Source organism: Taudactylus pleione, unplaced genomic scaffold (genome assembly GCF_031769625.1).
Source record: "Taudactylus pleione unplaced genomic scaffold, aTauple2 ptg000114l, whole genome shotgun sequence".
Classification (NCBI taxonomy): domain Eukaryota; kingdom Metazoa; phylum Chordata; class Amphibia; order Anura; family Myobatrachidae; genus Taudactylus; species Taudactylus pleione.
This window is the reverse complement of record NW_028284516.1, coordinates 23,238,058-23,253,849: the sequence shown is the minus strand read 5'-3', so window position 1 is coordinate 23,253,849 and position 15,792 is coordinate 23,238,058. Positions and strand designations below refer to the sequence as shown.

General features: G+C 43.4%; 1 protein-coding gene across 1 annotated transcript in view; it reads left to right on the top strand.

Annotated features, from left to right (window-relative positions):
• Positions 1-15,792, top strand: part of TERF1 (telomeric repeat binding factor 1) — a 74,016-nt gene that overhangs the window by 38,696 nt on the left and 19,528 nt on the right. Inside the window, exons 7-10 of the mRNA XM_088471444.1 lie at positions 4,786-4,863; positions 8,396-8,467; positions 10,074-10,139; positions 15,016-15,104. Coding sequence (XP_088327570.1) covers positions 4,786-4,863; positions 8,396-8,467; positions 10,074-10,139; positions 15,016-15,104 — 305 coding nt within the window. The remainder of the gene's footprint in view (positions 1-4,785; positions 4,864-8,395; positions 8,468-10,073; positions 10,140-15,015; positions 15,105-15,792) is intronic.

Sequence of the window (15,792 nt, the reverse complement as noted above, 5' to 3'; positions counted from 1 at the left end):
CGGCTGTTCACCAAAGTTATGGCCGTCATGGCAGCCCACCTGCGGTTGCAGGGAGTCCGCCTGTTACCTTATCTGGATGATCTCCTGTTACTGGTGGAGTCCTCAGAGAAACTTCAGCGCCATCTGCAACTAACAGTCTCTGTATTGCAGTCTCATGGCTGGCTGATAAATTGGTCCTCCCTGGTACCATCACAGAGGATGCTCCATCTAGGAGCTCCGTTGGATTCCCAACATCAGAGGATCTTGGTGACGGGAGAAAAGATCTCTGCGTTACAGGCAAAGGTCCGTCTTTGCCTGCAGAGTCGCCGGGTGTCTATTCACTCGGCAATGAGGTTACTGGGATCCATGGTATCCATGTTCGACATGGTGGAGTTTGCCCAGTTTCACTCAAGACCTCTGCAGAATCTGATCCTCTCCGGATGGAATGGGTCGCCCCAAAGGATAAAGACACAGACTATGGTGCTTTCCCCGGAGGTGCGATTATCTCTGGCCTGGTGGCTACAGACAGCTCACCTGAACAAGAGGCGCCCCTTTTAGAATGCAGACTGGCCCCTTCTGACGATGGATGCCAGTCTCCGAGGCTGGGGAGCGGTGATGGGTCCACACTTCTTTCAGGGAAGGTGGACATCGGTAGAAGCTGCTCTTCCAATAAACATATTGGAACTGCGGGCAGTATTCAAGGCTCTCCAGCAAGCAAGACAGTTTCTGCAGGGAAAACCTGTGCAGGTACAGTCGGACAATGCCACCACGATGGCATACATAAACCGTCAAGGAGGGACTCGCAGTCAGGCGGCTCTGACAGGTGTCCCGCATTCTAGTATGGGCGGAAAAGTATCTCACCGCAATATCAGCAGTGTTCATACCAGGAGTTCTTACCTGGGAAGCAGACTTTCTCAGCCGTCAAGACGTGCATCTAGGAGAGTGGTCTCTTCACCAGGAAGTGTGTCAGCTACTGGTGAACAAGTGGGGCCTTGAAGAGATAGATCTCATGGCCTCACGACACAACAACAAACTGCCAATGTTCAGGTCAAGAACAAGAGACGCAAAGGCTTGTCTAGTGGACGCTCTGGCGGTCAAGTGGACCTTCCAGTATGCGTACCTCTTTCCTCCATTCTCCCTTCTTCCTCAAGTGATACGAAATTCAAGCAAGAAGGCGGCACGCTACTGCTGATTGCTCCAGCGTGGCCCAGGCGGCACTGGTACACGGATCTTCAGAGTCTGTCAGTGGACACTCCGCTGTTGTTGCCTCAACGTCAGGACCTGCTATCTCAGGGTCCTTGCCTTCATTCGGACCTGAGTCGGCTGTCTTTGACGGCGTGGCTATTGAGACTGCCCTCTTAAGGTCCAGAGGTTTCTCCAGCTCGGTGGTCAACACCATGCTGAGAGCTCGGAAGCCTTCATCTGCCAACATCTACCATAGAGTGTGGCGGGCTTTCCTCCAGTGGTGTCGCACTAGAGGTTATGCTCCTCAGGTGTTCAGATTGTCCAGAGTTCTGGCCTTCCTACGGGCGGGTTTAGACCAGGGTCTTCGCCTAGCTTCCCTGAAGGTACAGGTGTCTGCACTTTCAGTGTGGTTTCATCGTAGGATTGCTATGCTTCCTGATGTCCGCACCTTTATGCAAAGGGTGCTTCTTATTCAGCCTCCCTTTGTTCCACCTCTGGCACCATGGGATCTGGCTGTGGTCTTGAAGACTCGTCAAGGACCGCCATTTGAACCACAGGGCTCAGTGGATTTGAAATGGCTAACCATTAAGACTGTATTCCTTCTGGCTATTGCTTCGGCCAGAAGGGTTTCGGAATTGGGAGCTCTCTCATGTAGACCTCCATTTCTAATTTTTCATAGAAACAGGGCTGTGCTGCGCGCTCGTCCTGGGTTTCTTCCAAAGGTGGTATCTAGTTTCCATATCAACGAGGACATTATTGTACCATCGTTTACTTCACCGGACCTTTCGGATGGTGAGGCCACATTGGATCAGGTGCGGGCCTTGAAAATTTATGTGGACCGCACTTCTGCTTTTAGGAAGTCGGACTTTTTGTTTGTCCTTTATGGCTTCCATAAGAGAGGTTGGCCAGCCACTAAACACTAGGTCTGTGGGTCCTTCGTGGGTGGCTCGACATGGCGCCTCAGCGGTTCAGCTTTGCAGGGCAGCCACGTGGTCATCTGTCCATACTTTCGTACGGTATTATACTTTTGATACCTACGCCTCTCAGGATGCTTCCTTCGGGCGGCGGATTCTCCTCTCAGCACAGGAGCGTCCCCACCCTTAAAGGATACTGCTTTGGGACATCCCCATGGTATCCTGTGGATACCCTATGGAACCTGAAGTAGAAAATATGAAAATCAAGAACACTCTCCAGGAGGTAGGTGTATATGTGTCAAAGTCAACAATCAAGAGAAGACTTCACAAGAGTGAATATAGAGGGTTCACCACAAGATGTAAACCATTGGTGAGCCTCAAAAACAGGAAAACCAGATTAGAGTTTGCCAAACAACATCTAAAAAAGCCATTCCAGTTCTGGAACAACATCCTATGGAGAGATGAGACAAAGATCAACTTGTACCAGAGTGATGGGAAGAGAAGAGTATGGAGAAGGAAAGGAACTGCTCATGATCCAAAACATACCACCTCATCGGTGAAGCATGGTGGTGGTAGTGTCATGGCGTGGGCATGTATGGCTGCCAATGGAACTCGTTCCCTTGTATTTATTGATGATGTGACTGCTGACAAAAGCAGCAGAATGAATTCTGAAGTATTTCGGGCAATATTATATGCTCATATTCAGTCAAATGTTTCAGAACTCATTGGACGGCGCTTCACAGTGTAGATGGACAATGACCTGCTGGGTTAGCCGATACAGGCATTCCTGTATTACACAGCTGGTTGCGGCGCTCACTCAGTCTTTTACGGCCGGATTACAGTGAGTCAGCGACGCTTACCTACCCAGCCGCACGGACTGAGTGCCCCCAAAGCTTCAGATATACTTACTTTGAGGACACAGATTACTACTAGTGTCCATAAGAAGCTATAGTGTGGGATATACTTGGTCTGACCAGATATCTTATTCACAACACAGCATTATTATTATTTGTTCATTATTGGGATGTTTTTTTATGGATATAACACTATTACAGACACATTACTACATCTTTATGTCTGATGTCAAGTCTGACTGATTTGGGCGCATTTTGTCTTTGCAATGCTTTTAGCAACAAAGACAATCTAACACCCCTGAAATCCTTAACAGGCTTGACACTTCACTGTTGTTTCATGAGGAACTAGTCTTTCTCACTCTCTCATCACTCATTCTCATGAGTGTAACTGCAGAGAGTTAATATATATAGTTCATTTATATACCTTGGACTATTATATAAATATATAAAGAAAATATTCTTGGGATTGATTGGAAGTTAATTAATCACTTGCTTGTATTCATTTACCATCTAAGGAAAGGATAACTATTTCAAACTATCAAGCATTCATTTTATATTATAGCCCTTATGCTCTCTTTATTTAAAGGTTATGAAAACATTGGTGACAATGATTCTGTGATTGCTTATATGAATTAAATGTATATCATAATAACACACTTCAAACCAATGTGAAGCATATTGTTTGAACTAACCACGACCTAATTAGCTGTTTGATTATACCCTCCAGATATTGCTTGTTTTATATGATTGATAAAATCAGGGTATATATCCATACTACAATAAGTGTGTGTGTGTGTGTGTATATGTATGTATATATATATATGTATGTATGTGTATATATATATATGTGTGTGTGTATGTATATATATATATATATATATATATATTTTGTTGTGTTTTCTATGTCGGTTAATGGCAATTCTCTACAAATGTGTCTAATCCTGGAGATGATTATTTATTGACATTTGTACCATTCAAACATTGTGGAAGATATATTTTTTTGTATGATCTAACATTTTGTGTATGATTCAACAACCTCTATCTATGTTTGTGACACATGTAAATCTTATATTTTCCGTTTAGGCTCATACTTATTACATACTTTCTTCCCATTTTCAGATTATTAAATTTGAATGAACATATTATATTTTATTATTTATTTAGCTAGCGTTTGTGAATGAGAGATACCTACTCCTTATTTATTCCACTAGGATATTGGATTGTCTCTTAGGAGTTTTTTTTGTGATCATATTCTCCGTTTTTTCAGGAAATTACCAATTTATTTGTATTTATTTCCCATATATTTTATGAGTATACTAATAAAATGTAATATTTTAATTTTATCATCATTTCATATTATTTTGATACATATAATAATTTTGATCTAAGAGTGCCCCGTAAAGGAGTCTTCTTTACTTGCCTAGGCAAGGAAATTTTGTGAATAATTTGACCTCCTTGACTCCAAGGTGCACCACCAACCAATATTTAAACCTAAAATAGATGTTTTGAATCTATATGATTATATTACTGTTGGTCGTCTTCTATATTTCACAATTGATAGACATTCCTGTGCAGAATTCTTTTTCCACATTTCCCTTTTCCCTTTTACTTTTTTGAATGAATACTTTAAAAGCACTATGTGGCACCCCCTGTCTCTGTTTTACTTTTAGTGTTAACCCCCGGCTGGATTCGGGTTTTTTTGGAGAAGACTCCGATCCATCTCATCTTTGGGATCTTTGCTTTATTCCAATATATACAGCCGCAATCTCCCTTGATGACTTGCAATGTTTTTCTAATTTGCAGTAGGATATACATTATCCTCTATATTAACTCCCTGCTTATCTCTCTCACAGTACAGTGGAGGACCTACAGACCAGTGAAGATACAGAGAGTGAGAAGAGCCAGCGATCCCAAGCAGGGTTTGATAATGAGTAAGCTCTGATAGAAATTAGTTCTGTTTTAAGGTTGCATGGTTGACCCTGTGAGGATAAAGGTCCTGATTCAATACGGATCACAATACTGCGTACGTACGCAGTTCAACTGTGATAAAAGGCAAACTAGGCACTACATAAGGACGCCCACTTTACCATACGTACATCCGTAATGTGTAGCAGAATAGTGAAACCATTGGTACAATGGAGTACCATCGCAGCTTCATACACAAGCCCTGACCTTACTAAGAAATTGCTAACCATGCACGCTATGAGACCTCAGGCTGCGTAGGCTCTCGCAGTGAATAATTTATGCACGCGCCTGAAATGGTGTGCGAACGCACCGGCATGCCTGCCTCCCCCTGAACACCCCCCCCCCCCGACCGTCACCACCCACAGACAGCACTTCCTGCAAATCACTCTGCTATGGACCTGCATAGCCTCTGCTATCGCAGTACCGATCGCAGTGGCTGGTTTGGGTATGAGCACTGCGATGCATACACATGCGCAGAACGCAGCAATCGCCCAATTGCGTGCATATTAGAAACTGCGATTCAAGCTGAATCAGGCCCAAAATCCAATAAAAAGAATATTTATTTATATTGATTGCTCAACAAACCCCTCCACAGCTTTGGTTTATCTAATAGAAACATTACATTTATTCTTTCAAATTCGAAAACCCTTTCATATGGCTCACTAGAGAAACATTTATCCACAATCTGACTTGATTTAAAAGATGTATATCTCCATACCAATAAGAGCTGTGTCAAATTGATTTTTTGTGTAAATCCAGTCACATATTATCTTCATTGTGTATTCAAGAAATTGTAGGTATTGCTGTAATTCCTGCCCGTCTCTGCTACTATTTTCCTTCTTTGACACTGAACCAATCTACTACTGGCAGGCGGTTTTCAAATAGTGCTCCCTGTACTACCACATATTCCACCTGTCAGAGGTGGATGCAAACTGAACACAATTTTGATTATTTGCTATTGTGCATGCACTAAAATACTGAAAACCCCACGGCACATAGTGTATGCTGTTGAGTACGGGATCTCTAGCATTAGGAACCACGAGGCAAAGCCATGGGCGCTCCTACGTGCTGATTGGGAAGTGTTTGCAAAAAAGGTCTGTCACAGGTGTGTTTTTAGGAATGTTGCGGGCGTGTCAATCGCAGAGGCCATGTTTATAGATTTGGGAATGAGACAATGCACCTGTCAAAGGCTGGTGCCCTGGTCACAGGTGTACCGATGGTGGATTATTATGAACAACCGGCGGAGTTGCACTGTCCACGGGCATTGAAAGTGGGCATCACAGGGCTTGCACACTCTGGTGCTCGCTACTACAGAAGGGGAGGCTGAAACTGACATTTGTATATTACCACCGCTGCTTCTCAGCAAAAAGTCAGTCGTAACTGCAATAGTATGTGTTTCTGAATCAGGCGCATAACGTGCATTAGTGTAGGTAAAGACAATAGATATGATGTGCTGCCTGCAGTACCTGGAAAGCACAAGGAGGCAGGTAATATTGGTGACAGTGAGAACTCTCTACCCTCTAATATGTTTACGGCACTCAACTGTCCCAATTTATTTATTGCACATAAGACTCTGGGACTTCTGCCACTACAAAACCCTGGGTGTGAGAGAGAGATGTATATATTTATTATTATTATTATTATTATTATTATTATTATATCATGTATGTATAGGCAGGTGTGGAACAAAATGCTGCAAAATAAGACTGCTATCAAAAATAGAAGTGTTAATAGTTTATTTTTATAAATTAACAAAATGCAAAGTGAATGCACAGAAGAGAAATCTAAATCAATATTTGGTGTGACCACCCTTTTGCTTTCAAAACAGAATCAATTCTTCTAGGTACACTTGCACAAAGTCAGGGTTTTTCATACCAAACAGGTGATAATGATCATAATTTTCATATGTAGGTTGAAACAGTCATTAACTGAAACAAACAGCTGTGTAGGAGGCTTAAAACTGGGTGAGGAACAGCCAAATCTGCCTCAAAGGTGAGGTTGTGGAAGACTGTTACATGTCACAGGTCATACACCATGGCAAGACTGAGCACAGCAGCTAGACACAAGGTAGTTATACTGCATCAGCAAGCTGTCTCCCAGGAAAAGATTTTAAAGCAGACTGGGGTTTCAAGATGGGCTGTTCAAGCTCTTTTGAAAAAGCACAAAGAAACGGGCAATGTTCAGGACACTAATTGGTCAATGAAACTTAGGGGGGAATTCAATTCAATGCGCTATTGAATAGCGATGGGAGGAATTCCCGAAGCTATTCAATACACCGCGCTGTTCGGGAGCACTAAGGATTTCTTCTTGCACCGCCCTGCGGATGTGAAGAGAAATCCAACCAAAGTGCCGGGTGCGCGGCTGTTTTTCTGCATAGCGCGGCGCTAACAGTCGCGCGCCCAGCACTTTGGTCAGAGAATGACCGTGATAACCGGCATTATCCGACCACACAGCGCATTGAATTGAATTGCCTCCTTAGTGCATCAGATTTAAGACACCTCATGCTTCCCTTCGAAATCGGAAGATGTCCAGTAGTGCCATCAGCTCAGGACTGGCAGAAACTGGTGGGACCCAGGTGCACCGTTGTCTTCATGGGAGAATGGTGGCCAAAAGCCAAACCTTCTACGTGGAAACAAGGCCAAGCGACTCAACTATGCACGAAAACATAGGAACTGGGGAGTAGAAAAATGGCAACAGGTGCCCTGGAATGATGAGTCAAAATTTTAAATATTTGGCTGTAACGGAAGTAGTTTGTTCGCCGAAGGGCTGCAGAGCGGTACAGTGAGTGTCTGCAGGTGACAGTGAAGCAGGGTGGAGGTTCCTTGCAAATTTGGGGCTGCATTTCAGCAAATGGAGTTGGGGATTTGGTCAGGATTAATGGTGTCCCTAATGCTGACAAATACAGGAAAGTACTTATCCATCATGCAGTATCATCAGGGAGGCATCTGATTGGCTCCAAATTTATTCTGCAGCAGGACAATGACCACAAACATACAGCCAATGTCATTAAGAACAATCTTGAGCGTAAAGAAGAACAAGGAGTCCTGGAAGTGATGATATGGCCCCCACAGAGCCCTGATCTCAACATCATCGAGTCTGTCTGGGATTACATGAAGAGAAGGATTTGAGCAAGCCTACATCCACAGTAGAACTGTGGTTAGTTCTCCAAGATGTTTGGAACAACGAGTTCCTTTAAAAACTGGAAGGCAATGGGTGGTCATACCAAATATTGATTTGATTTAGACTTATCTTCTGTTCATTTACTTTGCATTTTGTTAATTGATAAAAATAAACTATTAACACTTCTATTTTTGAAAGCATTCTTACTTTGCAGCATTCTTTGCAGCACGGGGTCACCTCAGTCTCTGACCCCCTCCCCCCTATCGCGGCTCCTTCCCAAGCATAGCTTTTTCTGCTGTTATCTCTCATCTATATGTTGCAGTAAGCAAATATTTTTTTATACATTTCAAGTATCCAAATGTATTTATTGTTTTGTAGGGTGCAAAATGAAAATTCTTCAAATGAATGTGAAAATCTCCCTGCACAGAAGAGCAGTCATGACTTAAATTAGTAAGTTTATTGTTACTATGTAAATTTCTATTTTGAATGGTAACCTTGTTATTGTCCTGTTTAATTTATGACATTAGAAATGCAGCGTAAAGTTTATTATTTTGAGTTTCATGTACGTGTAATATATTTGATTGTAGATCAGCCTACGTGTTGCATCCCATTCACTTAGTTACATACATAGCATGAGCATTTTGCAAATTCTCTCATTTATTGGGATGAGTGAATATTAATGACAATGCAGCCTATCAATTCCTTCAGAACCATAGATGTTACTATGTTCCTTCGTCACCAATATTTCTGATTTAAATACATTTTCGTGATTATCGGTTCTACCCACAAGGCCTCATCCTAAAATTGCGCAAAGGCTGAGATGCGGTTCAAAATCTTCTTCTTTTTTAAAAAGCCATATGTGTAGAAATCTGCTAAAGTACATAGCAAGATGGAGCGGAGTAACAATGCAGCATAGGAGCGCACAGCTAAGGAGAGGAGTTGGGCGGATTGTGGAGGATGTTCCTTGCATAGTATGGAGTAGGTGGACCTTCACCCACTTTGATGTTGCGGAGATGGGGGTCTATGGATGGCAATGTTGCGCTCGCACGCAAGAGGTCCGTGTGGTGGCCGAGTTCCATGCGATTCTGAGTCGTGCGTGTAGTGATGGGAAAACTCTTTCTTACTGATGTCTTGCACACAGCACAGGGCATGTACAAGTGCCAATACTGGTGATGAGAGTTGAGGCTGTGGGCAGAATAACAGTGGGCAGTTTGGCTTCCTGCTTGAAGCCGTAAAGATACTCATATTAGCATAAGGTAGTAAATTGCAGCTTCCCGCAATTACTGCCACTTTTAATTCTACGCAGAATCAGGCCCTTAAGCTGGCCACACACTAGACCAACTTACATCCAACCAGCCAACTAGTTGATTGGTTGGAATGAAAATCTGGTAACGTATGGGAGTAAATGATGATCAGCAATTTGCTCCTAAATGCCAGAAAACAGATGAAAATGGTTGTTAGACAAGTTTGTTTGATCTAAACTATTTGTTCAAACTTTCCAATTTTCCGGCGTTTGGGAGCAAATTGCTGATTGTCATTTGCTTTCACACCTTACCAGATTTTCATTCCAACCAATCAACTAGTTGGCTGGTTGGACAGATAATCTTTAGATGTGTGGCCAGCTTTAGTGCTGAGCAACGAGCCACATTGATCAGGGCCACATTGTGCAGGTGATGTGCACTTTGAACTGAGACGGGAAGAGGAACTTAAATTAAGAATTCATTGCCCATGCTGGGAAAGGGTCATTAATTGGGGTAATGTGCCGATCCCATGCTTTAGTACTATTATGCTTGATTGAGAGGTTTCAGATTGCTAAGGGCATCCTGTCATTGTGTCACAGTACTGCAGTTATCACAGTGTCTAATGTTCTTCTGTCCTGAGCTACATACTTGTGTAGCAATGACTTCTCAGTCATCCTGTGCTCTAGGCACTTTTGTGAGCTTGTTTTTATTTAATACAGAAATGCTATGTTGTGCGCAGAATACCATTCATAAATGTTAGTATCTTCTAAACCACAACAGTCATCATTACATTTTTGTTTTTTATTATTGGCAAGTAATGAAAAGGGCAGAGCCAAGTGCACAGAAAACAAAGCACCTATAGCCGATAAAGCAACAGACAGGTAAGGAAAGCGTTGTAATATGTCTGAAGTAGTTAACTTCCGGCTCCACTCAGATGTGCCATGGAGAGCTCTCCGCTAGGACCCAGTCATGAATACCCTCTGGGTCTTCTAGTCTTATGGAGAAGCCCAGGACCTACCCTGACCTCCCCTCTGCATCTATCCTTCACATCGGGTGCACATTTTTCAATTGCCACTCTGCTCCTCCACTTCTGCTAATCTAGATTGTGGTGTCGGCCTAGACTCCACTGCTCCTCCCCCTCCAGGATACTTCTAATGAATTGGGCGCACGGACTTCCATCCTGCTGGTATCCTGCCCACTCCTCCGTCTCTCCTGCTGTACGTCCTTTATTCGCTTAATCAACTCCCGCTCTGCTCCTCCTCATTTGGGCTTCAGGCTTCTCGAAACCACCTGCTGCCTCTTGCATCTGTGCTGCCTCTCCTGTTGCTGCAGATAACGTCCACCACAGACCCAATCAGATTTACCCCGTCAGCTTAAAACTGCGTCCCCTGGATCCCTCTTGGCTGGGCCTACACACCTGGCACCCCTGCATTCTCTTTTTTTTTTTTAAAGACCCTGGACACTCCTGCCCCAATAGCTGGACATTTTCTATGACCTAGCCAAACAAACTATCTCTTGTCCCCTTTCTCCCACTAATCCCCCATTTCTCCTCCTCCTCATGATGGTTCTTTCCTCCTTCCGAGCACTATCATTAAATGCTATCCTGGAATAGTTATTCTAAACACATCTTAGCTTCCTGCACCTTTTGTAATCTTCTAGGTATGTTTAGCATGCCAGTTTGGATATTATTACTAACCTTGCTTTATCATACAGATTCTTTGGCAGTGTGGTGTAGCAGCAGAAAGTCAGTGTGCTGTATGTCTTTAATTCTATCAATTGCCATTGTACAATCGATTGTCTGTTTTACTTCATCATGTCTTCTTTTTTTCTCTTTACTAATCTCCCCCCCCCCCCCTTTCCTCTCACCACCATTCAAACACTGCCGCCCCATACAGACCTCTCACATCAATCACTCCACTCCCCTGTGCTCCTGCATCCCAACTACCGTCATCCACATTTCTTCTCTTCCATCCCTCCCTCTCTCATGTGCTCTCTGATATGTCAAGTCAGTTTGCACCCACAACCTTGTCATCTCATTTCTGACTGACTCTACTTCAAGCCCATTCTGTTCCTATAGTTCTGCTCTCTGTTCTGATTCAAGGCCCTCATTTCTTCCTAGTTCACTGACCTTGGCTACCTCTTTTCTAACTTGACTCCATCCTCTCCCCGTCTCTTCACTCATTGTGCTTGGCTTTGCCACCCACTTGACCTCCAAATAGAGTCCAGAATATCTCATCTCTTCAGGCTCTGGCCCCTTCTCCTCTCAACTGGGACAAGTAACTTTGTCATCCTTCTTCCCCGTGTCAAAGGCTGAAGTCCTTGGTCCCCATTCTCAAAAAAAAAAAAAAAAATCACTTGACCACTCTTAACTACCATCCCATCTCTATTCTCCCCTATGCCTGCAAGATCTTTGAGCAGGTGGTATACAACCATCTTACAATCAACAAAAAAGAGATGATTAAAACATCCGTGCAATTGGATGCTGCCCTCCTCCACAAGCACCTGGGTGTCACCAAACACCCCACCAATAAGACAGTAGACAAATTCGGAGCTTAGATAAAGGCGCTTCCTAGGTTCTTTATTGCTCCTAATTGTTAGAAGCTTGCTTGTTCACTCATCAAGCATAGGTATATGTAAAAAGGATAAAGACAAAAAACAATATGTGTAGTAATGTTTTTAAGAAAAAGATATAAAAAAACCATTCCTTTATTCCACAGCGAAAACTAAAGGATAGATCTATGCGCTATAATCTGCCAAATTTGTGAGCAGTATGGAATGACTCATGCACTAAATTGCTAAAAACACATTTAATATAAATACATAACAAACAAACGTAAATGACTGGTCATATTATAAGTAAAAAACAGATACATATATTCAGTAGATCTCTTTGGAAAACTGACTGTCTATTGTGTGAATAATTAAGCACACTTAAAGAGGTGGATCTGATATATACAGTCATAAAAGAACCCAATCAGTTGGGAATAAGGATAATTGGCGTGTCCACACTTGTAGATGATATTAATAGTAGATAATGTCCAAGCACTCAATAGAAACAGTAAGTATCAAAGTATATAGAATTGAGCTCTGTGGAGCTTCATACCATCAGGTAGATAAAAACGGTGATCTCCCCAGAGGGCTTGGAAGTTCGCACGCATGGAGATGGACTAGCAGAAGGGGGGAGGCGCACTTCAGGGAGAGACCCGATGCAATGGATGTGAGCGGCAGATGTAAGGAGCTCCAGCCGCGTCTCTATCCTGGCCTCTACCCCCAAGAACTGTAGCCAATTTCTCCATTTCTCCTTGTCTGATAAGGTAAGTGGGTATATAGTTTTATCCCAGCGGGTCCACAGACAATCCACTGACTCGTTTCGCTCCACCGAATAGGGGCTTTATCAAAGAGTGGCTTATAGCTCCACAAGGACCCTTTATATATCCAGCAAGTGGTTTCTCATCACTTAAAGAGGTGGATATAGAGGTGGATCAGGTTAATTTGAGGTGTTATATTAATGATTTAAACAGGTGTAATTAATCCAATTTATTTCAACACCAATGAGAAATCACTTGCTGGATATATAAAGGGTCCTTGTGGAGCTATAAGCCACTCTTTGATAAAGCCCCTATTCTGTGGAGCGAAACGCGTCAGTGGATTGTCTGTGGACCCGCTGGGATAAAGCTATATACCCACTTACCTTATCCGACGAGGAGAAACGGAGAAATTGGCTAAAGTTCTTGGGGGTAGAGGCTGGGATCGAGACGCGGCTGGAGCTCCTTACATCTGCCGCTCACACCCATTGCATCGGGTCTTTCCCTGAAGTGCGCCTCCCCCCTTCTGCTAGTCCATCTCCATGCGTGCGGACTTCCAAGCCCTCTGGGGAGATCACCGTTTTTATCTACCTGATGGTATGAAGCTCCACGGAGCTCAATTCTATATACTTTGGTACTTACTGTTTCTATTAAGCGCTTGGACAATATCTACTATTAATATCATTTACAAGTGTGGACACACCAATTCCCAACTGATTGGGTTCTTTTATGACTGTATATATCAGATCCACCTGTTTAAGTGTGCTTAATTATTCACACAATAGACAGTCAGTTTTCCAAAGAGATCTATTGAATATATGTATCTGTTTTTTACATTAATTAGGTCTCCAGACTGATTTACATGACTACGGGGAGTCCCTTCTAAGGTAGGTACACTTACCATTAACCAATACGGAATGGTTATTATTTTTGAACCAGCTTGTATCTTTCTTGATTTTTTTTTTTCTGGGAGCCAAGAGTCTGATGATTTTTTAATTTGAATACTACTATTGTTTTATTGAAGAAAATTTGCCTTGGAATCTAAAGTCATCGGATGTCCCTGGTGTGTATCCACATATGGTCTAAAGATACCTTGATAGGAGGATAATGTATATGTCTTCTGTGAGTACGGTCCACTTATTAAAGATACCTTTTATATGCATTATTTCATCTATAACAGAGTGAGTGGGGTACGCCCCCTTGAAATTATATTTTTCCTGCACAGTGTGGGGTGAACCAGATAATTTCCAGCACAGGAGATACCATCTATAAGGGGTATGTGATCTTTTGGTATGCTGTGGAATAAGGAATGTTTTTTTATATCTTTTTCTTAAAAACATTATTACACATATTGTTTTTTATCTTTTCCCTTTTTACATATACCTACGCTTGGGGAGTGAACAAGCAAGCTTCTAACAATTAGGAGCAATAAAGAACCTAGGAAGTGCCTTCATCTAAGCTCCAACCATCTTACAATGATGGGACCGGGATAGGCGGACGCACCTCTGCTCTTTATGTCCTAACTCGATCAGAGCTCTTAGCTCAGCTCTGATCGGGCTGCAGCTCATACAGCCAGCAGCAATGACACTGGGAAGCAGAGACAGTGGGGGCAGCGGGCAGTAACAAAAATCGTCACTGAAGGAGGGCTGCTGGGGATGTCCAGCCACAGCAACTCCTCCTCCCATGGATCTTTGCAAAGTCCAGTAGCAGGAAGACAAACGGGGGTGGGGGTGCCAATGTTCTTGCTGGCACGGGGCACTAAAATGTCTAGTTATAGCTCTGTGGATGAGGATTGCAATGGGTGAGGGGTGATGCATGTTGCTGGCTGCTGCTGTGATCTGCACTGCTGGTTGATGGTGCTGTGCTGGGAGAGGGGTGCTGGGTCAGAGGCGGAACTAGCGATGATACTAGGGGGCACTACCCAAAATTTTGCCTAGGGCATCAAACTGCTTAGGGCTTGTTCTGCCTGCTGCAATGCAAGTGGTGTAAATGCACACTTTACTCTGCATGTGCGGTAATTACTGTCTGCCTTTGCATGTAGCCCACAAATGCTGGACAGCTTTATTTTTACACTGCAATTTAGATGTCAGTTTGGACCCCCCCCCCCCCCCCCAAATCTAAATCTCTCTGCACATTATAAATCGGCCCCATCTGCAGTGCTGTGTGGTTTTATCCAGATGCACAGTTACTTGCTCTTCTTACTCTATTACCAACTCTTTCTCCTTCTACTTCTCCCTATTATGTACACCCATGTATCCTATAGATTATCGAGCTACATAATTATGCTACCTGTACACTGTAGTTATGTATTTATGTGAAACTGTTAACTTGACTCTTGTAAGTTATTGTCAGCTGTATTCCCCCTGCTTGAGCTACAGAACTTTTGTGGCACCTTTTATAAATAGACAATCGTATTAATAATAGTACATATTGCTGTGATAATTTTTTGCAGGCCTCAAAGGCGACTCTTTTCCTTAGAACAGAGAACACCGTGGCATCCAGACAAACCATGCAAGAGAATAATATGCAGTACCATCATAAGTGAGTACATAAAACATCTAAACTACTAACAAATGGCAGCTGATCCTGTATACCAAGGGTGGCCAGACTTTTGGACTCTGTGATCTACTTTAAAAACGAAAAATCTTTTGTGATCTACCGAGCCCGAAAAAGGAGGCGTGGTGTGCAAAAAGGGGCGTGACCTTGAAGCAAGGGGCTGGAGGTCTGTCCTGCCGGAATCACAATTCAAATTACACCACACAGCAGCACAATCTTATTCACATTACACCACATAGTAGTGTCCCTAATTCATGTTACGACACACATTATACCCAGTGCCCCCTGTAGTTGTGCCCCTTATGCAATGCCCCGTAAAGTAGTGCCTCCAGTACTAGCTCCCCCCTCCCAGTGCAGAACAGCCTGCCCACTCCCCTGTGAAGCAACGTACCTGTCTTCACGCTGCACAGCTCCATGCCGTCAGGACTCCTGAGTCCCGCTGTCGCTGCTGCTACCTGCTGGATCTAACTGGATCCAGCAGGAGCGCAGGCTCCTCACATCGGGGATGACATCATGACGTCACCTGCGCACTGCATCACTGGGAACGGTGGCCTCTGAAGCGCTCAGAGCCTTCTTTAGCCAGCTTTTCTAGTTAATGTGATTTAAGTTGTTTATAATCTGCCGGCTGTAGTTCCGCAAGCTCCCGGTAGATCACGATCGACCTTTTGGCCGG